The following is a 23,578-nucleotide window of genomic DNA, read 5'->3' as shown; positions in this document are numbered from 1 at the left end:
ATTTCCTTCCCTATTCATCCTGTTTGTCTGCTTCGGTAGTAAGCTATTCAAGGCTATCGCTGTAGACACACTTCCAGAAGTAGCTAGTGAAGTGATTAATACAACCTGACACCAAGTCGAGGAGTCCTGTCTAGTCCAGCCCACGCTAGATCTGTGTGCAGTGAGGAGATAAGGGGTACCAAGGAATCCTCCCTTCCTTTAGCGGTGGTTTCTGGGCTGCTGGCACCCCACATAAGATTGTAGTAGTGCAAGAGCAGTGCTGAATACTTCCCCTCATCCACAGTGTGACTGCACCTGGACCTGCATCTGATAACATTTCCAGGGGCACTAAAGAGATAACTAACTCCTTTCACACTATATGGAGTGGAGCAAAGTGGGATTCCAATCTTGGCTAGGGGATGTGTTACAAGTCTTTCAAGAGTCAGGTGTAATATAAAAAAAGTGTAGAATGAATTAGCCAGACAGCTTGGACCTCACATTTTGTTCATGGAAGATAATGTTTTTGAGAATATAATGAATAGGATAGAGTTTTCGGGATTTTCTAGTACAAGAACTCTACTAGAAAGAGTTTTTAATATTAATCTTCTGCTTTAACATTAGGAAGTACTGTGTTATGTGTTACGCAAGGTGAAATTACTAAGCAAGTTTTCTTCTTCCCAGGTGACTGAAATGACTTCCCAATGACTGTTGCTATTCACAGACTTGGGCTGGGTCTCAGGCTACGTTCTCTTGATCAAAGACAACAGAGGTCCCAGAACTTTGTGGGTCGTACTATGCCATGAAGGTTATTTTAAACAAACAGGCTTTACTTTTCAATTGCCAGGGGCTATCAGCAGTCACTCAGTCAATGGCAGCTGGTACCTTTGTGGGGAGCAACAATTTGTCTGTGCAGCTGGAGCATGATTGTGTTGACTACTGCAGCATCTTGTGTTAGATACACAGAGCTATGTACACTGATGGCTGCAATTCTATGAAGTTGAGGGCTTACTGAGCCCCAGCAGGGAGAATGCTGGTGCCCAGGGTGTTATTGTTCAGTTACTTTCATATAAGTTCTCATGGCGTCACTGGCTGCTGTAAAGGACAAATATACTAAAACATTCCCTGTCCCAAGCTGAAGGAAAGCACAGGGAATGCTGCAGATTGCCAGGAAGAAATCAGGTTAGAAAAGCTCATCTATTCTCCCTGTTCTCCTCCTCATTTCAATTCCTATCTCATTCAAAGCATGATGATTTCACATCAAAACCAACATTTCCCAATAGATATACCAAACCTGTCTACGCTAGTTTGGGCCCTACAGCTGATCTGAAAACTTCAGAAATGTTATGTGACCTTCTGTGAAACTGCTGTGATCTTTGAGCAAAATCAGCTGATTTCCATGCACTTTAATTTGCACTCTGAACTTTTTTCTCAGCTATAAACACAGTAGCATTATATTTTGGGGCATATCTGCCTTCTTTATTGCAAGCAGAGGGTGTTGAGCGTGAGAAGAGCATCTGATTGTTATTTGGTAGAGGCCCACGTGAGTTAAGAGCTCCTTTCTAAAAATGATGCACTGTAGAGGACTGAAAGCAGCTGACCCTTCTGCACATTAGCATTCTGTGCTGGTGAAAGAGTGAGTGCTATTTAAGGGTGTCACAGGAAAGCAAGAAAGAGGGAAAATTGTTTGTAGCTACCTAAACAATGATTACACGGTAAATGGAGCTCTCAGGAAATACTGGAAGTGTTTCTAATGCTAGTAGTTTTCCTCTGCAAGCAGCATGACAGATTTTCAGATGAATTAAACTCCGATAGTCAGCAGATGTGATTGTTTTCCTGAGCCATTTTTAAGACAACCTTACTGAAATTATCTGATATTTTTTTCAAGCTTGCTGCCTGCAGCAGGAGCTCATATTGTCTCTTTTTTCTTCTCCCTCCCCCCAACATCTTAGGTGTTTTGGTCTTTACTGACTTAAAACTGAGGTGAGCCTTAGAAGCGTCTTGATTTCATGGCACCTTGTTTCAGATATCCAGGTCTGAGCCTATGTTTGCCCATGTGCATGTTCTGTATGAAATTTTTGCATCCTTTCTGTTTATGTACCTGTGGCTCTTTATAGCTTCTTTCATTCTGATCATGGGACCAGCTGTCCTACCAAAAGCAATGGAAGAATTTGCACTGAACTGTGACAAGGTTCAGGTAATGCCAAGCATGGGAAGTTTCATCTGCTTAATTCATTTTGTAGGAATGTCCATACAAGTGTTTCAGCACCAAAATTTATGACATACATCCAAGATCTATAGCAAAGTTTGGGAAAGGTATCTTTTATAATCTGATTGCTCTGGGAAAAAATCTCTTCAATTTTGACTGTCCCTAATGTGCTTTGGCAACCACAGTAATGAGCATCATGTTCTTCAGGGCTTAAATCCAGCAGGAGTAGAAGATTCAACATAAAAAATGCCAAGACTAGTCCTTAAAGTGGCCTTTTAATACTGGTAGGATTGTGATCATGATGAAAAGTCGACAGCAAAGATCAGATTAGGAGGAAAATACACAGGGCTGGCTGAAAAGCCAGTAGCCATTTTATGCTGTTTGATTTTGGGAAGAAGGATCTCAGCTGAGCTGGTTGGTGCTCCAGTAAAACTTTGGGATTATTTATTCCTATGGTTCTCCAATCTGTCTTGTTGTGACTGAAATTTGCAACAGCACACCAGGGGCCTGAACTGAAACACAAGTCTTCAGATGCAGCTGGGAGGAGTTAGGCTCCCAGCAATGCTTGAAAAAATGCAGTGTAAGTATCACTGAGGAAAGTACTTGCTGTCCCCCTGGTTGAGAAAGAAATTGCAGGACTTGGTAGACTGGCAGGCTCCAGGTTCTGATTAAAAGCATCTGAGGTCAAAAATAAATGCTAATTTTGTGCTGGGCCATAAAACTCATTTGTTTAGATTATCCAGCCCTACGTGCTTTCAATGCAAGATAATAAAAATCTTGGTCCATGGACATAACTTGCCGAAGGACTGTGCCCATGGGCAGTGCCCACAGCTCTGTATGCTTTGTCCCTGCATCTCCTTGTGGTGGGATTGTGAAGAGGGCACCTAGACAACAGCAGCTTCTGGCTAGCTCGTGATGAGAAGGTTGGATTTATCCTGAACAAGGTCACTCCCTGCTGTGGGAGTCAAAATTAGAATCTTGGTCAGCTGTGTGTGTTTCATCTTTTTCATTTCTCGAGCCAAGAGTTTATCCTACCTGCAGGTGCAAAAAGGTATTGCTGTGTCATTCATACTTGTTTCAGATTTTAAATGCTTTCTTCTTCTTTCAAACAGTAAGAAGTGAGTTTCTGCGTAGAAATACAATCTTAAGTTTTCTAGGTAAATGAATCTAGTAAGTCAGATGCATGATTCCCTGACAAACTGTTACACCTTGAATGTTTTCACCCATCAAGGCAGAGCAGGAGAGAGGAGAGGTTGTAAGTAAAGATGTGTCGCTAGTCCGCTGCAGCTTAAATCTCAAACTGGTTAGAAAGCAAGGTTGTTGTATTTCAGAACACTCCTGTGGCCTCAGCAACTACGCCACTGCCAAACCCCTGAGCTGTGCTTGCTGGTGTTTCCCACGAGTCACAATGATTCCAGCACACCATTAATAGGTGTCCAGCAAAGTACTTTCTGGTTGTCTGAAGAAGCTGCTCCACTGCCTCAAAAATACCATTCAAGACTGCTAGATGCACTAGGAAAAGACCAAACATCAGAACCTGTGGGATAAGCTGCGTAAAGAAAACCAGCATTAGGGAAAGAAGGTGCTTGGCAACTCAGACACAATTATTTACTTATACAATTAAAAATTTTAATTCTTTTTAATGGAGCCTCAGGGGTTTAGCAGCACTTAACTATTCTCCCTCCATTTAGATGATGTTGATAACACCTTCCAAAAATGACCCATGTGAAATCCTCATTTCATGTCCCTAAGCAGGACGATGTGTCTTTAAGAAGTCTGTCCTGCCCTGAAACTATCCCTGGTATGAAATAGCTGGGTGGACTCAAAGCAGTTTTAAAAGGCTTGCAGTACCCTGGAAACTATGCTCCTTTCTCCTGAGGCACCAGAAAAGAGAACAGTGTGATCGGCGTGTGCACTGCGGTGATACACTATTAATAATTCAAAGCAGCAGAGGCTTTTATTCTGCCTTGCCATTGTTACTTTCCCATACAAATCTCTCGCCTCTGACATTTGCTGGGAACTGCTAATCCAAGTGAAATACTAGGACTTAACTTATTCTCATCTTGGTGACAGAATTAGGTAACACTGCAGTATGGGGAGAAAAGGGGAAAAATTGGTCTTGTCAGCTTTTGTGAGAAGTTTGAGAAATGCATCATGAATTACAGGTTGCAAATAGGTAATTGGGTTATTTGGAAGATACTTTCTGAGCATTTAACATGCCTCTCTTTCTTCCTTCTACACAACTTCAGAGGAAGCTTTTATTTCCATTCTTCTTTTACTGCATCCTGTGTTTTCTGTTTCAGCAGAGGCTTTTCTGGCTGTGGAACAAAAGCCTCCAGAAGCCTTATCAGGCTGGGTATCTTAGGTACGTAATATCTTCTGCTTATATAAAAAAGACAGGGAGCCATAATGATAAAAAACCATTCTTGTAGTGAATTATTCATCCATTTAACTCCAGGCCATGTTTTTAGTTTTAAGAGAAAATATGAACACCCTCATTGTAGGCATGGTCACACAACGCAACTACCACAAAGATATCCTGAGATCTCGACAAATTCTTTGTGAACAGACTCCTGTTAAGAAATAAACGCTCTTCACCAGTGAGTCTTAGGGCCTGTATTTAGAAGAAATGCAATGGGGAGTTATTGCCCTGAGCGCTGGGGTAAATAAGAAATGGCACAGTGAGAGGTGGTGCGGTGGGAATGGTGAAATGCAGTTGGGGGAGTAATTCCAATTTCTTTCCTTACTCTTGACTACAGAGTTTTTTTGCTAAAATCTATGAAGGTGTTATGTAAGAGGTAGGGAAGGTAAATAGCTACGTGGAGTGTCTGCCACTGAGCTGAGACACTGGTTTGCAACGCCTCCGATGCCTTCCACAAGGAGAGACATATAAGCAATTGTGTTTTTTTCCAGGCTCTGAATCAGTGCATGAAATGGAAAAGGTTTGCCTTCCTCATCTTCAGTCAGTACTAGCAAGAGCTGTGAAACACTCCCAGAGCTGATGGTTTTGCCTTCTTCGCTTTTGGTTGTTTATCTCAGTGGTGAACAGATAATGCCAAATTCATGGATTTAGAAAAAGAAATGCTTGAAATATCCAGTCTCCCTGTCGGGACTTCACAGACTGTAGAAAGCCTCATTGTTCCCCTATCAGTGGACTCAGGCACTTGTATTTGAATAAAGAATAATTTCCACAGTGGTCTCTTAATCTTTTTTTGAACTCTTCAGGAGATAATAGATTCACTGTTTTTCATGGTTGTTTGTTCCAGTGGTTAATCACGTTTGCTGTCAAAAGTATGTGCTTAATTTCCAACTTGACCTTGTTTAACTTCACATCATCATTTCTGTTCTGCTTTCCTTCACCAGCTTAAAGAGGTCTCAAGAAACTACTATTTTTGGCCCATAAAAGTGTTCATATATCGGAATTAAATCAATTAACTCCAGCAGAGCCTTTACTTCCATAAACCACATTGTTTGCTCATTTCTACCACTGACCTCCAGAAGAATTTTTATGAATATTTTTTTCTCATCTCTGGATGTCTTGGGGAGCACAAAGTCATAAAATCACAGAATCATCAAGTTAGAAAAGACCTTTAAGATCACTGAGTCCAACCATAAAGCTAACACTGCCAAGTCCACCACTAAACCTTGTTCCTAAGTGCCACGTTTACACATCTTTTAAATACCTCCAGGGATGATGACTCATCCACATCCCTGGGCAGCCTGTTCCAGTGCTTGATAACCCTTTTTGTGAAGAAATTTTTCTTAATATCCAATCTAAACATCCCCTGGGGAAATTTGAGGCCATTTCCTCTCATCCTATCGCTTGTTACTTCGGAGAAGAGACCAACACCCACCTCTCTACAACCTCCTTTCAGGTAGTTGTAGAGAGCAATAAGGTCTCTCCTCAGCCTCCTTTTCTCCAGACTAAATAATCCCAGTTCCCTCAGCCGCTTCTCATAAGACTTGTTCTCCAGACCCTTCACCAGCTTCATTGCCCTTCTTTGGACATACTCCAGCACTTCAATGTCTTTATTGTAGTGAGGGCCCCAAAACAGAACACAATATTTGAGGTGCAACCTCACCAGTGTAGAGTACAGGGGGACAATCACCTCCCTACTCCTGCTATCCATGGGATAACTCAGAGTGTTAAGAGCCTGGCATCTAAAATGGACTTACACAGAAGACAGGTGCCCAAATCTGAAGTTATGACCTTGAGCAAAGATAATGATGGCTGTTGTCTAGATGTAGTTTCTTCCACCTCAAAGGAGGAACTCTGATTGATATCAGTCTCTGCTCCAAAGACAGAATAAGTGTTTTGTCTGTTGTGGTTTTTGGTTTGTTTATTTTGGGGGTTTGATTGTTTGTTTTACTGGTAATGTCTTAACCACTGGAACATGGGGCAACACCAACTTCTTCCCAATTTTGTTGATGCTAAGACACAATAATTTCTGACATCCACAAGACATATTCCAACATGGGTTTAAAGCAGAAAATCATAATAGGTTGGAACTGTAAGGATGCTTTTTGGATTTTTAATCAAAGAATACAAATTAGGGTGTGCCTAGAGTCTGCAAGTGGAAGTTCACATTGCATCTGTTGCCATCAAATTTTAATTTCATTTATGTTAATTTGGTGCTGCTCAGTATAAGCCAATAATACAAAAGCAAGGATAGCTATGCCTAGCAAGGACTGGCTCATGTCGATATGCTTTGCATGGGAACACAAGTTAAATGTGGAGGCAGCAACAAATAAGACCATAAAACCTGTGAAACTTTGTTCTAGGGGCAATGAGTGACACTGGAGCTCTCTGTGTTCACCGTGAGTTTAAAACTGAAAATAAAATCTTGACTTCTTTCTATAAAGCTCAAAACAGCTTGGTACTTGTTTCATTGAAAATTTTTCTTTTTTACATCATTCTCAGGCCCAGGAAGGCCCTTCTGCTCCAGTCCTCTAGCTGTAAAAGTGATGGGAGCAGAAAGATTGGGTGAATTGATGGCTAAGGCTTCCTTGCAAACATGCTGTATGCCAGCCTCTCAGTTCACAAAGCTGAGGGTGGAATACCTCTGGGAGGGAAGTATGGTGGAGATCCTTAAGCTGCAATGCACACATGACTAACCCTGTCTGAGAGGGTAAGAAGAAGGCGTGTTGTTGCTTAAATTAATTAAGTATTGGACACAGGTGTTTTTTGTTTCTGAATGAATTCCGAATGGATAAATAAAATGCAAACTATGAAAACACAGATTTTTGTTTGTTCCACAGGAAACAACAAAACCTATACCAATAAGCAAACCCGAAACCAAAACCAACAACAAAGGATCTGTTGGAGGTGGTTCCATGAAAATTTTCCTGCTAACATCCATACAATGCTTTCTGAGAAGTCCTGCCAAGCTCATTGCCAGGAAAGGATGAATTTAATGGGGCAACAGGTGACTGCATACTGCCATGTCAGTGGTGGCTTGGTGGAGGTATCTCCTGTGACCTCATTACCCTGTGAGCAAGTCTGAGACAGCCAAGCTGCTGAGTGGCCATTATTACAACTTGCAGGTAACTAGGCTGTTAATGAAGAATGAGATGTAAAGGCAATGTCTTGACTCACCTTGTAGGAGGAGTCCTGCTGGGGTCTTCTTCCCACCCTCATTCAGATGGCAAAAGCTTTGGGCTACAGCTCTCAGCCTGCACAAGCCCCTGGTCTTGCCTTTCTCAGGAACCAGGTTACAGGGAAAGAGCTGGTGCCACTGGGAGCCTTAGTCTTACCCATGCTGACCCCAAAGATGGGGATGTGACTCCTGACCCCTGGATGGAGTTTTGAAGCATCAAACTGGGCACGTGCAGTGGAGGTAATCACTCACCTGAAGCAAAAGTGGTTGGTGATTTATGGAAATTGAGAAAACTGACAGCTTGTCACAATAGTCTCTGTGAGGAAAGATGAGGCTGTTGTATTTTTATTATTTTAAGTAAGTGATGAGTTAATTAGAATAATACTTAATATCCTGTCACTATGAAAATAACCCTTGGTGTACACCATGTCACTGCTAATGGGAGTGGGTTTTGCAATCAAAAGTCGTTTCATACGTATGTCATTTGTTTTAGAATCTTAGATTTTCAGCAAACCAGCTGAGATTTCTTCTTCTTTTCCTCCATGTAGCAACAGTTATACTTTTTTTCTTTTCATATATATTGCAAAGCTGAAGGAGGCTCTTCTTTTAAGACCCTCAAAAGGTACTTGGACTATGAAACAGATAGTTCAGCATACAAATATTAACATATTTATCAGCCAGAAAAAACCTCCTTGTGTTGGGTGAGGTCTTGGTCCGGAGAAGTAGCACGAGTGGCATTTTACAGGAGATGCTGTCTAACCAGCCTTGCACATTGCTGTTATTTTTACGTGAAAGTTGAATTAATCGGTCTCTCAATGACTCTGTGACTCTGATAGCCATCACCTAAAAAAGGTCTTAGTGGAAAATGGACAGAAAAAAACATATATTTTTTTTAAATTGGGCCTTATTTACTTAACTTACATAAACCAAGGAAATAAATGATTCTACCAGGAGAGCTAATGAGACCATTCCTCAAATACTAACTGAACCACAGTAAGTTTCAAGTGCCTGGAGATATGGATATAGATTTTTTACCTCTTCCCTCACACCTGCTGACTCCTGCTCCTCTGATCATTCCACTGCATGTTCATCAGGTCAGCTCTGGAACCGGACTCTCTGCTCCCTGCGTTGCAGCTTGACAGTGTTCAGCGACAGGACACGTGGCTAAAAATCAGCCACCTTTGCTGTGTTGTGTATTTGTCTAAACTCCTTCACTCCCGTTGCACTTAGGAGAGGTAACTGAGGTTCTGCTAATAAGGAGAGGATTAGATGAGATTTTTTTTTCTCCCTGCGCTTTTCACAATGTGCAAATGACAGTGAAGTAATCAGGAATGAATTAAATCTGAGGACAATGAGTGTTTTTATTCCCCTGTGTGTAAGGACTGTTTTCTGAATTGCTTTTTTTCTCAGCACAGACTTCTAAATGATATCACACCTACCACACTGTTCTCAGTAGTGGTAAACTCTCTTCTGTCTGGAGTCTTAATGTGACTTAAGAGTAGATACCTTGACAGCTACCAGTACCTAACTGTGACTTTCTGGATGGATATTACTAAAATTAGTGAATGGCATAAATTAATCAGGTCTAAAACCTTCTCACTATCCTGCAAACAGATGCTACTGGTATGATCTTTACTAGAATATAGGTGTGATGGTTGCAAATATGTCCATGGAGCATTACAGAGTAACGATTTTCATACAGAACTAGTGTCCAGCTACTCAATGTTATGGGGCCAAGCTCTTTTCCGTAGTGCCCAGCAACAGGACAAGGGGTTAGCATCGATGATAACTTTCTGATGCAAGTGGTGGAGGAACCAACAAGGAAAGGCGCGCTGCTGGACCTCGTGTTAACAAACAAGGAGGGACTGGTGGAGGACGTGAAGGTTGGAGGTAGACTCGGCTGCAGTGACCATGAAATGGTCGAGTTCAGGATCCTGCGTGGAGGAAGCAGGGCGGTAAGCAGGATCAAAACCCTGGACCTCAGGAGGGCTGACTTTGGCCTCTTCAAGGAGCTACTGGGAGGAATCCCGTGGGCCAGGGCTCTCGAAGGCAGGGGGGTCCATGAGTGCTGGTCGCTTTTTAAACAACACTTCTTCCATGCACAGGAGCAATGCATCCCCCTGAGAAAGAAATTTAGCAAAGGAGGAAGGAGACCTGCATGGTTAAACAAGGAGCTTCTAGCGGAGATCAGGCAGAAGAGAAAGGTGCATGGCATGTGGAAAGAGGGACAGGCCACTTGGGAAGAGTACAGAAACGTAGTGAGAGCATGCAGGGATGCGACGAGGAAGGCCAAGGCTCACCTGGAATTGAAGCTGGCAAGGGATGTCAAAAACAACAAGAAGGGCTTCTTCAACTACATCAGCAGCAAAAGGAAGGCTAGGGACAACGTGGGGCCGCTGCTGAATGAGGCGGGTGTCCTGGTGACGGAGGATGCGGAGAAGGCAGAGCTAATGAATGCCTTCTTTGCTTCAGTCTTCAGTGCTAAGACTGGCCCTCAGGAATCCCAGGCCCCGGAGGTAAGAGAGGAAGCCTACAGAGAGGACGACTTTCCCTTGGTCGAGGGGGACTGTGTGAGGGATCGCTTAAGCGATCTGGATGTCCACAAATCCATGGGCCCCGATGGAATGCACCCACGAGTGCTGAGGGAGCTGGCGGATGTCATTGCTGAGCCACTCTCCATCATCTTTGAGAGGTCCTGGAAGACAGGAGAGGTGCCCGAGGACTGGAGAAAGGCCAATGTCACTCCAATCTTCAAAAAGGGCAAGAAGGAGGACCCAGGGAAGTACAGGCCGGTCAGCCTCACCTCCATCCCGGGAAAGGTGATGGAGCAGCTTATCCTGGAGGCCATCATCAAGCAAGTGGAAGAAAAGAAGGTTATCAGGAGTAGTCAGCATGGATTCACCAAGGGGAAATCATGCCTGACCAATCTGATAGCTTTCTACGATGACATGACTGGCTGGGTAGATGAGGGGAGAGCTGTGGATGTTATCTACCTTGACTTCAGCAAGGCTTTCGACACAGTCTCCCATGATATCCTCCTGGGGAAGCTGAGGAAGTGTGGGCTGGATGAGTGGTCGGTGAAGTGGATAGAGAACTGGCTGAATGGCAGAACTCAGAGGGTTGTCATCAGCGGCGCTGAGTCTAGTTGGAGGCTGGTGACAAGTGGTGTCCCTCAGGGGTCAGTACGGGGCCCAGTCTTGTTTAACTTCTTCATCAACGACCTGGATGAAGAGTTAGAATGTACCCTCAGCAAGTTTGCTGACGACACCAAACTGGGAGGTGTGGTAGATACACCAGAAGGCTGTGCTGCCATTCAGCGTGACCTGGATAGGCTGGAGAGCTGGGCAGAGAGGAACCTGATGAGGTTCAACAAGGGCAAGTGCAGGGTCCTGCACCTGGGGAGGAACAACCTCATGCACCAGTACAGGCTTGGGGTGGACCTGCTGGAGAGCAGCTCTGCGGAGAGGGACCTGGGTGTCCTGGTGGACGACAGGTTAACTATGAGCCAGCAGTGTGCCCTGGCTGCCAAGAAGGCCAATGGGATCCTGGGGTGCATCAAGAAGAGTGTGGCCAGAAGGACAAGGGAGGTTCTCCTTCCCCTCTACACTGCCCTGGTGAGGCCTCATCTGGAGTACTGTGTCCAGTTCTGGGCTCCCCAGTTCAAGAAGGATGAAGAGCTACTGGAGAGAGTCCAGCGGAGGGCTACAAGGATGGTGAGGGGACTGGAGCATCTCCACTACGAGGAGAGGTTGAGGGAACTGGGCTTGTTCAGCCTGAAGAAGAGAAGGCTGCGAGGGGACCTTATAAATGCCTACAAATATCTGAAGGGTGGGTGTCAGGAGGATGGGGCCAAGCTCTTTTCAGTGGTGCCCAGCGACAGGACAAGGGGTAATGGGCACAAACTGAGGCACAGGAAGTTCCGTCTGAACATGAGGAGGAACTTCTTCTCTCTGAGGGTGACGGAGCACTGGAACAGGCTGCCCAGGGAGGTTGTGGAGTCTCCTTCTCTGGAGATATTCAAGACCCGCCTGGACAAGGTCCTGTCCAGCCTGCTGTAGGTGACCCTGCTTCGGCGGGGGGGTTGGACTAGATGACCCACAGAGGTCCCTTCCAACCCCTACTATTCTGTGATTCTGTGAAGGGGCAATGGGCACAAACTGAGGCACAGGAAGTTCTGTCTGAACTTGAGGAAGAACTTCTTCCCTCTGAGGGTGACGGAGCACTGGCACAGGCTGCCCAGGGAGGTTGTGGAGTCTCCTTCTCTGGAGATATTCAAGACCCGCCTGGACAAGGTCCTCTACAGCCTACTGTAGGTGACCCCACTTTGGCAGGAGGGTTGGACTAGATGACCCACAGAGGTCCCTTCCAGCCCCTACCATTCTGTGATTCTGTGTAATGTTCCTTCTGCTATAATGATTAGGAATGAGTACTTCAAAGCTTGCATAAACTGCCCATGGTGTAGTTGATTGTACGTTGCGTTTCAGAGAAGAAAGCTGTGGATGTTGGCCTGTTTGTTTAGAAAACATTTAGGTCAGCATAGCTTATGGGTTGGAGCTTGTTGGAGGGATTGAGGTACAAATTTCTGAGCAAACAGCTGGCTGCTGTTTGTTTCTGTAGCGCACATTTGTAGAAATAAATAAGGTGACATCAAAGAGTGTAGTCAGCTTCTGCCAAGGCTTTCTTCTCTTAATGGGGAAGATCTAGGAAAGCTCTCAATATTGTCTGGCTAGTTTGGCCAGAGAATCACAATATCAAGTCAATTTGCCTTTATTAACCCAGGCATGCATGTTTTAAAGGATGTTAACCAGGTTCTGGCTTTATAGGTCCTTCTTGTCTGAGCAATTCTATGCTGTACAAACAAGAAGCCCTGAAGACAGAGTTGTGAGGGAAAGCTGAATACTCTAACGATACCCCAAGTTAATGGAGTAAAACTACAAGACTGAGAGCATAAATAAAAGCTGCTGCTCCACTGAAAACAGACGCTACAATGAGAAAAAAACATTGCTGAACCTCTAAGGTCATCACACTTGGAAAAGGAACAAGCTGTGTAATTGCTGGAGTAACAAATAGCCATCTAGTGTAGACAAATAGTCCCAAGCAGGGATTTACCTACTGCAGCCACAGGTGAAATTCCTCACTAAAGAATTATTCATGGCAATGAGCTGATTTAACAAACTCTTTATCTGGTCAACACAGACTCAGGCTTTCACAGAATCACAGAATCACAGAATAGTAGGGGTTGGAAGGGACCTCTGTGGGTCATCTAGTCCAACCCCCCTGCCGAAGCAGGGTCACCTACAGTAGGCTGCACAGGATCTTGTCCAGGTGGGTCTTGAATATCTCCAGAGAAGGAGACTCCACAACCTCCCTGGGCAGCCTGTTCCAGTGCTCCGTCACCCTCAGAGGGAAGAAGTTCCTCGTCATGTTCAGACGGAACTTCCTGTGCCTCAGTTTGTGCCCATTGCCCCTTGTCCTGTCACTGGGCACCACTGAAAAGAGCTTGGCCCCATCCTCCTGACACCCACCCTTCAGATATTTGTAGGCATTTATAAGGTCCCCTCGCAGCCTTCTCTTCTTCAGGCTGAGCAAGCCCAGTTCCCTCAACCTCTCCTCGTAGTGGAGATGCTCCAGTCCCCTCACCATCCTTGTAGCCCTCCGCTGGACTCTCTCCAGTAGCTCTTCATCCTTCTTGAACTGGGGAGCCCAGAACTGGACACAGTACTCCAGATGAGGCCTCACCAGGGCAGTGTAGAGGGGAAGGAGAACCTCCCTTGTCCTTCTGGCCACACTCTTCTTGATGCACCCCAGGATCCCATTGGCTTTCTTGGCAGCCAGGGCACACTGCTGGCTCATGGTTAACCTGTCGTCCACCAGGACACCCAGGTCCCTCTCCGCAGAGCTGCTCTCCAGCAGGTCCACCCCAAGCCTGTACTGGTGCATGAGGTTGTTCCTCCCCAGCTGCAGGACCCTGCACTTGCCCTTGTTGAACCTCATCAGGGTCCTCTCTGCCCAGCTTTCCAGCCTATCCAGGTCACGCTGAATGGCAGCACAGCCTTCTGGTGTATCTACCACACCTCCCAGCTTGGTGTCATCAGCAAACTTGCTGAGGGTACATTCTAACTCTTCATCCAGGTCGTTGTCTGAGGCTATAAAATGAATACATCTAGAAGTACAGTAGGACAAAAAGCTCTCTGCTAAACTCCTGCTCAGTACCCTCAAGAGGAGAAGAGGCCAAGACTGAGTATACCCCAAATTATTTGTATGCCAACACAGAGAAAGTCCTGCTAGGATGCTATAGTGGTACACCTAGGTGTTCACAAGGCCTGCATCAAAAGGAGGATAACTTTTCGGGGGGAAGGCTAATCAACTTTGTTAGCAGACTATTTTTCTTTGGAACATAGTTATTCTAATGGAAATTCTGAGAGGGATAACACAGAAAGCCATCTGTGTCTGATAAGAAGCAGGAGGTTTGGGCCCCTGCTAAAGAGCAGTTAAGTTACCCTCACAGCTTCAGTCTCCAGTCCTAGTTAACACCTTCCACTCACTGCTAATTGTCATTATAGAGGTTGGCAGCAGTGGTGAGAATTAGAAAACCAGTTCAGCTGGGATAATAGCAAGAATTAAATGCTTAGAGAACCAGGAGAATTGAACCCATCCAGCACTGAAATAAGCTGTGAAGGAGAGGACAGCTGTTAATGAGCTATTTAAACAAGCCCAAACTTCTTTCTTTAGTCCTTCTCCACTGCAAACATGAAATTATTTTAATTGCTTCAGATGCTAGCCCTTCCTTTTCTTCATCTCTTGCAGTATCAGCACGGGCTGGGATGAGCTGAGGGGCTCAGATTTCCCTAGGTAACATAAATAATTATATTTGTGGGGATTCAAAGGAATAATCAATTTAGAATGAGAGCTCAGTTACTGGTAGCATCATCACAGAGTGTAACATTTCAGACTTCTCTTTGCTCTCTGTGCTCATATCCATTGTTCAGTGACACAATTTTCAGTGGAATTTATTTGGTCATTTTTATTATTTTCTATTTCTGAAGATGGCACTCATCTGAATACATTTTTCTCTACAAACACATTCATCAAGTTATTTTAAAATGAAATGCATTGTTTTTATTTTACTGCAATTAAACACTTTCATGTTTTGGTGCCTTTTTTGTTAGTAAGCAATAGTGTCTTATAAAGTGTAGGAATCAAGATTTCCTAGCTGTATTGTCCTTCTTTTAAAAATGTGCTTGATCCAGTGGTGATGCTCTGAAGATATCCCAGTTTTCGTTAACGACTGGTTAACAGTCTGCAAAAAGCAAGGCCTGTTTTTACAAAGAATCCATGTGTTTCACTGTATTGGTTGTGTGGGGTCTCATCTGGGGATTTTTGTGTGATTACAGGTGCTGCTGCTTCCATCTGTGATTTACTTTAAAGATAGTATTTACTGAGACAAACCCAGCTCCTTTGAGCATATAGACTTGATAATGTAAATTTCCTTTGTGCACTTTACAGCTCAGTTTGAATCATGGCACTGATGCATATAGGAATCTGTGCTATATGTTTACTGTTTTCAAGGTGAAGTTGATTAGCCTTCCCCCCGAAAAGTTATCCTCCTTTTGATGCAGGCCTTGTGAACACCTAGGTGTACCACTATAGCATCCTAGCAGGACTTTCTCTGTGTTGGCATACAAATAATTTGGGGTATACTCAGTCTTGGCCTCTTCTCCTCTTGAGGGTACTGAGCAGGAGTTTAGCAGAGAGCTTTTTGTCCTACTGTACTTCTAGATGTATTCATTTTATAGCCTCAGACAACCCTTGTTTTGGTGAGAACTCACACTAGTGATGGGGTTAAGAGCTAAGCTCTGCAAAGTGACTCCAGAGAATTTGGTTAGTTGCTTGACTGGACAATAGACTCAGCTGTAGGCTCCAAACACATAATTCCACGTGTAATTCTGTCATCCATTCACAGGTGTCTTGTGCCAACCAAGATACCATACTGCATTTGAGCCCTTCAAATGGGACTGACAGATATGACATAGTGCCTACAAGAAAGCCTTGATCTCCTGGCTTCGGTTCAAGAGGTCAGGTGGGTACCAACATGCAATTTATCTGCCTACACTGCAGTCACCTGCTTGTGAGGGTTAGGCCATTTTAAGAGCCCACAGCCAATGGACTCCATGGAATTTTTGGATTTAGGGAAAAATCGTCTTTCCGATCTCCTAGATCCTCATATCTGGGCAGGTAGCACACCTTAAAATCCTTTGGCTGTATTGACTGGCTTTTCCCTGGCTGTTATGGAGACCAGGCAACCAGGTTAGATGTGTATAATGCTACCTGAAGGCAACTAAAGGTGAGAAGAACCTTCTTCATCTCCTTATACCTTTGCTTTCACCTGAAAAGTGTGGACAGTATTCCTTCCTTTCCCCATCATTAACTAGCAACACAATTTATGTTCTAAAACCCTCCAGTCAGAGGTTTATTCTTGCCCCTTTCTTCAGGCAGCTGGAACAGCAGAGTAGTGGCCTACAGCTACTATGTCTGAATATTCAGAGGTTAATCACAGCTGAGGGGAGAGATGCTGGTACCATTTGTTAAAATGTAGGAATTTGAATCTCATTGAAATATCACACCAGAAAATAATCACTCTTCTTATAAAAAAAATTAAACCCTTTTTATTTGTATATTTATTTTTATATATAAAAGAAATACAAAAAAAAGAACACAAACAAAATGCTGATCATGGCAATTCAGCTTTGTCAGTTCCCTCTGCCTGGGCTGCGGCCTCAGATCCACCAGGAGTGAGCAAAGTCCTCCGGTTATAATGTCCTTTTATGATTCCAGAATTATTGTTCTCATTAAGAATTTGCTTCTGTTTTTGTCTGTTAAGAGACTGTACAAGTCCTAATACCACAGCTGCTAGTGAATACTGTCCAGTCAGTTTTCTTGGTTGTAAGATTAAAGGATTTGGTTGAACTCTTCCTAGAAGAAAATATGTTTTGATTTTTCCCTCCTGTTCACTGATACCTTTGACATAAATCTCTCCTCGGTAGTCGAAGGCAAATCCCCGGTCCTTCAGGATCAGATACGTTTCTTCAGGCACTTGTATTCTGTCACTAACACCTGTGCTGTCCATTCGACTTGCTAAATTAACCGTTTTGCCCCAGATATCGTATTGGGGTTTCTTAGCACCGATAACTCCCGCTACGACAGAGCCATGGCTAATCCCTATTAAAAAAAAATAAAATAAAATTGAGAAGAGATAGCCAGTTAGACAAGAATGGCTGAAAACCATACTTGCGCTTAAGAACCAGAAGCAGCCTAGTTCAGATACAGTTATCTCTAAGCTTAAGGAAGAGGTATACATACAAAGAAAGCAAGAAAAAAAGCCAGAAAACCTAGAAAACATGAAAAATGATATTCACAGAGTTATTTTACAGGACGTCCATCTCAGTGGAACCACAGTTCTTAGGTATCATCTGTATTCAGCACACTATTGCCAAAGCTCCTGCAAACTGATTTTTATGTAGTAGGAAAGATCTCTTTGGACGGATCTTTCTCGGTCTACATTTGTTGAAGGCAACTTGTTAGTCCTATACAGTCAGGAAACTACATTCTTATGCTTCATGAACTGAAAATACTAAAGTATTCTATAAAGTTATTGAAAGATTGTATCTTGTAAGACTGTTGCATAAATTCGAAACAAGCAATAATATAGAAGAGATTATTTTTGTCTATAGCAGTGATTTAAGAATGCATTTAGTGATAGTGAAAGGCACAACTTTGGGAAAAGGATCTTTGGTTTTGAGACTTTTCTAAAGATTATTTTTTAAATTGATGATAGAAATTATTTCCAAATACTGTTGCATTCATGCTGTATGAAATCTTTGCAAGTGTTCCACATTTACTAAGAGTGGATGCACGTTCCCTGATAAACCTTAGGAAATGAGAGTTTTCTGTTCAAAACTGTTAGGAATTGCAGATCACAGATAGCGATGCTGCAACACTCCATGCTGTGACTGGTGAATATACTTTAGCATTTTTATGGAAAGGTTGTCCGTAAAGGATATGTTGCTTCTGGGTAGTTTATGGTTTTGGCCAGTGATCCAGTTAGCATGAGAGGCCATCATATTTGCTCCTGCTATGTGCCATATATTCAGGCTGTCTTTTCATATCCCATTCTACTAGGACATCCAGGATATCCCATCCAGGATAACAGGTTTCCTGTCACAGCAATTCAGAGCTGCTGCCACTGGGACAGGTCAGAACTGGAATTCAATTTTTGTGTGAAACCAAAGTACTACACACAGGGTTCAGGATAAGCTACTATTACCCCTTTACTGAAGCAGAATTTAAGACAGGGAGATTAATTAGAGACTGTGCAAGCCAGTAGCAAGCTTGAGGTTACATCTGGGCTGCCCAGTTCACTTTTTGTGTTATATCTATGGGCTCTTGACCAGACAGTAGCTTCATTATGCTACCTATCCACAATTTACTAAAACTTAGAACTCCTGTATTCCCCAAATCAGGGCCTATATTCTGCAAATGGAGTATTTCTGATTTCTAACATTGCCTGGGGTGAAGTTAATTTGAAAAAGACAATATAGTATTTGGAGTATCTTAAATTGTACATGTCCATGCAGTGGTCCTGGGCTGCACTTACAGAGTAAGATCCTTCCAGATAAAATCCCATTTTAATTCTCATGTTTGAACTATGCTTACCAATACGGAGTTCAAAGTTGTTAAATGAATGCTTGTTGATCTCTTGTATGCTTTCATTCAGAGCTATGGAGAAGTCTGCCAGAGCACACAAATGCCCCCATTTGTCTTCACATTGCTGAGGAGTAAGTTATAAACCACTCTGTTAGAAAAGTTTTGCATTTGCCCAGTTCCCACCCATCCGTACCAAGTGCTAAGTATCTGGATTTGGAATTTGTAAGAACAGTCTCAACATACTAGATCCAAGAGAGGTAGGGTACTATTAATGCTAATGCTTCCCATTTATATTATAACACTTGCATACCTGGATGCAGAGAAGCTTAGCATGAAGTACCAAAGAAAGTAATTTTCTGTCAATAATCTGACAGGCAATTTTGGGAATTAATAAGGCATGTGAAATCTATCTAAGGCTGAGAAAGAAAGTATAGAGAGGATCGAGGTGCAAGGGACAAAAAATAGTGAGAACAAGGGGTGACCCATGTAAGCAAGAAATAGAGCAAAAGAAGTGAAAGATGTAATTCTCCTTTGCTGAAACTTTCACCCAAGAAAAGCACTGATTCCAGTGCTTTCAGGGATAGATGGTGATAGGAACAACAGGACAAGCCAGACAACGTGGGACTGGTTAAGTGGGAGAGCTGTATCTGTATCTCATTAATCTCCTCTGCTTAGAGCAATCAAGTCACTCCCTGCTCCTTCCCCTCCATGTCCGTTCCTACAGGGCAGGTGATATACAGATAGGGACCAGGAGTGGGTTTTAGTGTTCCTAGAACACCAACAGAGCAGATGATGGGGCAGGGGTTCTCAAGCAAGGACAGGAAACTCCTGAATTGTTTCTCTGAGTAGGTAGTGGAGTAAGGTACAGTCATGGTTTTGGCCCGATAGTGGTATGATGTCATCTGTTCTATTCTGAAGCCAGGTAATTCTTTCACCACTTTTCCATTACATAGGAATGAAGCATTGCAAGCCCCTCCCTGGGTCAAGCAATCCAGCCTTTTGCAGTTTTAATTAGCCTCAGTGTTTAATACTGAACATAAGCATCTCCCTGGCATCACCCTGTTCTGTTCATGTCATACTTGGTCCTTGTCCTCAGCCTCATTCAGCTCACAGCATGCCAACCTTCCTCAGCAGCCCTCACCTCTTGGATTCTGACAAGGTGATAGATATGTACATATGAAGAAAAGTATACTTAAAACATACATAAAAATTCCTTTAAGCTATTAAAGTTCAAGAAAAAGGATGAGTTAATCAGTCTTGGAAATGCAGTAAAGATTTTCTCCCTTTGAATTTTTACCCACATCAAGAGTCAACAGAAGTGATTAGGAGCTGTGTAGCTATAATCAGCTACCTCCCTGATGTTCCGACCTTCTTTTCTCATCTCTGCACTGAAGCATTTTGAGTTGGAACAAACAATAATCTCATGCATGTCTAGTTTTGTGGATTTCTAGCTCTCAGCATCACTTGTTACTCTGTAGGTGGGAGATGCTCAGCTAGTTACATCCCACGTGTTCTATAATATATTCCAAACAAACAATGGAAATTTTCTAATTTACAAAGCTCACGCTAATCTGGCTTCTGCTTTTCTGGCAGTTGCAATCAATGTGGGCAGATCTGATTCCCACTCTGTGGTTGATCTGGGGCAGCACGGCCTTTTTTGTGGTGCTCTTCCTTGGGGAGAGTCACTGGTTGCCAAGCAAGACAGATTTCAGGAACAGCTGACTTCTCGATAGATGTATTTTAGAGCCTACTCTTATTCTTTTAGAGGCGCTGTTTCCAGGCATGTTCTTGGGTAGATTTATGAACAGTTTTCTCTCATCTGACTTATTTGAGGTTTATGGTTGTGACTGTGTGTGGGTCCTCTGTGGCTGATTTTTCCCTCAACTTGGTTTGGACCTTTGCAAGTGAGGGCAGCGTGCAGGCTTCTGGCTTTGTGATGTTGTTCAATTGAACTGATGGGTCTGCTTTGTTTTTGATGTGTATTTTATCATGCTGTCTGTAGATATACAGCTACATCATCACAGAAATGTATAAATGCAACCTTACACTTGCATAAGTATGCTGTCAGTTAATAGACCCTCTCTCTTCATACATTATTGGAGGCTGTCAGCCAGATTCCAGTCTGAGTTACAGTGGTAACTTTAGCGTATGTCCGAAGATATAGATAGACCCGTTCTATATTCATATCAGTGTGACTGAAAGGAGATATTTTTTTTCTCTCCTATGAAATTAAATTTGAGGAAAGAATCCATATGGTTCTTGTTCCGAGCACAAGATGGCATTTCAATTCATCAAGAAGTACAACTGTTGTCTGCCAGATGCCCCAAACATCTACTTTCTTTTAGCAAACACAGCTCTATGAACACCATACAGATAACACTAATATTCACTAATACGGATGGTCAGACACACCAATAGCTTTGCTGCTTAAAGAAAACTATTTACTTACCTGTTTTTCAGGTGATAATCCTGACACAGCCATGTATGTGCTGCCAATTGTTTTAATTTTTTCAATATCTTGAAATCTCTCTTCACCTAGTAACTAATACATACAATAAAAAAACAAAACCACAACACTGTTACTTCTGGAATTCTTCATGCAAAATGGTTCTACAGATATCAAAATGAATCATTCTGATCATGATAACTTCCAGTTGGCCACAGCACACAGTCCATTCTGGATTCTGGGGCACACTGAGCTGGGACTCTTGCAACATTGTCTACTCACAGAGTGCATTCAAGCTAAGTTCTGCGATGCTCTGTAAAGCTGTTTGGTAAATCACATAGTGGATAAGACATGCATATTCCAGCCTAATTTAAATGCAGATGAGTCCTGAGTTTCCTGCGGTATTATCACTGAAAATTAGTGAAGACAAACTCTCTGTGTATGTATGTACGAATATAAGAAGACCTGATCACTTACAAGTGTTCTTAAACCTCTTTTGGAGGAACTCAGTTTACAAATTAAGTGCTCCTACAGCAACAAATCAGGTGATGAGACCACTGTTAAAGGGAATTCAGTCCAGCTGAAATAGCCATTTTAACCATCTTGCACAATCAATGGAAGAAGTTAAATACCTCCAAAGAACTTCTGTGAGAGTTCAAGTTCTCCTATATCCCATGCTTCTCTACTTAGTGGCAGATCTAACATGGCTATGTCCATTGGGTCATTCAGTCTGCACTTTTGATATGTATTTTCCCCTTCTCCAAATACACAGGGAACCAAAGGGAAGCTGTAAATACCTGTATCTGTTTGGGATAGCTATAGATGGTAAGCAGGCATAAAGAACTTATCAGATTGAGATTCTGCAAGAGGAAGAATAGGTTTAGTCTAGTGACTAAAGCACTAAGTGGAATGGGAGTGACAGCTTGGTCCCTATTCCAAGTCCATATTCACAGTTTCACTTAGAATGTTCCATGAAATAGAAGCCAGAGTCTTGCATTCCTTGAGGGACCTAAGCACAATTCAGGTAGTGAACTCTGTCAATGACAATAGAGCCTTGTGTGGGATATAGGCACACATCACCTCATCACAGGCTTTAAAAATATGTGTTACTGATGTTAATAGCAAAATACCCTGGGAAACTTCATGATAAGCACTGTGGTATCTAATAAATTTATGTGTCAATATGGTTAGGCAGCCCTGGAAGAAAATAAACAGTTCAGAGAGAAAAGAAATTTCAAGCTTTCAGTTCTAAAGGCTCAACTTTGTTGGGATTTAAATGAAAAAAATTGTTTCTGTGGTCAGGCAAAAATTTAATGAAGCATTTTCCCTTTTTTTTTACACAGTGTTGTGTCATCTTTTTCCATCTTGTGGTTTGAGTTTCCTGTCAATTAAAAAGTAAAGGAATTATTTCTTTCAAAGGGAGAAACATACCAAAGACATAACATGAAATGTCCCCTGCCATTGAATTAACCACAGTGTACATCAGTCGGAGCGACGGGGTCTTGAAGCTTTGCTGTTCACGTACAGATATTGCACCATCTGTCTCTAATGGGAGGCTACACAGCATTGCACACAGGGAATACAAAGCCGTACGGTTAATGGCTCCATTCCAAGTCAGGAAAGTCCAAAAACTTGACCTGCTTCTCATTTTTCTTCAGACTGCCAGAAGAGCCCATTATCTATGTTTCCCTTCTACAAGGGCAGCTCTTCCTACTGCTCTCTTAAAGAAAAAGATCATTTCTTGTAGCTCTGCTTTTGTGAGCAGTCTGAGAGCACCAGGTGTGTGGGCAAGAGGAGAAAATGGTCTTGGTTAAAAACAGCCTGTATTTTCATTTCCAGATGGTTGCTGGAAGCAACAGCAAACAGCACAGTAATTTAAAATGTATGATAAATATCTAAAATTACTCCTTTTAAGAAAGAAAGAACCTATTGGCTGTGAGACAATTTAGAAGAATTAATCTCAAGTTATCTTTTTTCTTCTCATTCATTATTGTTTCCAAACGTCTATTTTTTTCCTGCTTTATCCTGTCTGTTAGATAGCTTCTTTCCTTCTTCAAATAATGGTTTATTTACCATTTACTTAGGTAGTAAATGCAAAACCCATAGGATGATGGGTTTTGATACTAGGGAAAGATATTCCAACTCAGTTTTAAATCAGCTGCTATTTGTTATGCCATTTTAGATAGGCTTGCTAATTTACCAAGATAGTCCAGGGAACACTTTCAAACCCTAGAATGTGGTTAGTATCTGAAAAGCAACTAATAGCTTGATGCCGCAGTTCGTGTACAGCCAAGGTTATATGGAGGTCAGACCCTGGGGTATGCACAAGCAATGAAACATGTACAAAGTAGTACAAAAGAGAATGTTCCAGGACATGGCACACAATTGCAAAGTAATCAGCAATATCTGAAAGCAGGATCCTGCTTTCTGCCGAAACCTCTATTTGTGGCAACATAATATATTAAAATCTGTTATAATAAACACTGTGTAAATCACTCCAGGACAAAGAAAATGGGTGGGGTGGGTGGTAAAGAGCCCATGAACTAGAAAGCTCTTATTAAAGCACAAATCACAACTGCACCATCACTAAGATACATAAATGCCAGATTAAAAAGGCTAGAAAGAATACCACATTTAAAAAAAAAA

At 42.7% G+C, this 23,578-nt stretch overlaps 1 protein-coding gene across 2 annotated transcripts in view; it reads right to left on the bottom strand.

Moving 5' to 3' along the window:
• Positions 1–16,445: 16,445 nt before the first annotated feature.
• ADCY8 (adenylate cyclase 8) overlaps positions 16,446–23,578 on the bottom strand; it is a 141,195-nt gene continuing 134,062 nt past the window's right edge. For both annotated transcript variants that reach the window (XM_009941668.2, XM_075415543.1), the window contains 3 exons: positions 20,936–21,028; positions 18,496–18,610; positions 16,446–17,001 (listed from right to left, as the gene is read on the bottom strand). In XM_009941668.2, coding sequence (XP_009939970.2) covers positions 16,514–17,001; positions 18,496–18,610; positions 20,936–21,028 — 696 coding nt within the window. In that variant the 3' untranslated portion in view covers positions 16,446–16,513. The remainder of the gene's footprint in view (positions 17,002–18,495; positions 18,611–20,935; positions 21,029–23,578) is intronic.

The sequence above is a fragment of the Opisthocomus hoazin genome, chromosome 3 (genome assembly GCF_030867145.1).
Source record: "Opisthocomus hoazin isolate bOpiHoa1 chromosome 3, bOpiHoa1.hap1, whole genome shotgun sequence".
NCBI classification, from domain to species: domain Eukaryota; kingdom Metazoa; phylum Chordata; class Aves; order Opisthocomiformes; family Opisthocomidae; genus Opisthocomus; species Opisthocomus hoazin.
This window is presented reverse-complemented; position numbering and strand designations above follow the sequence as displayed.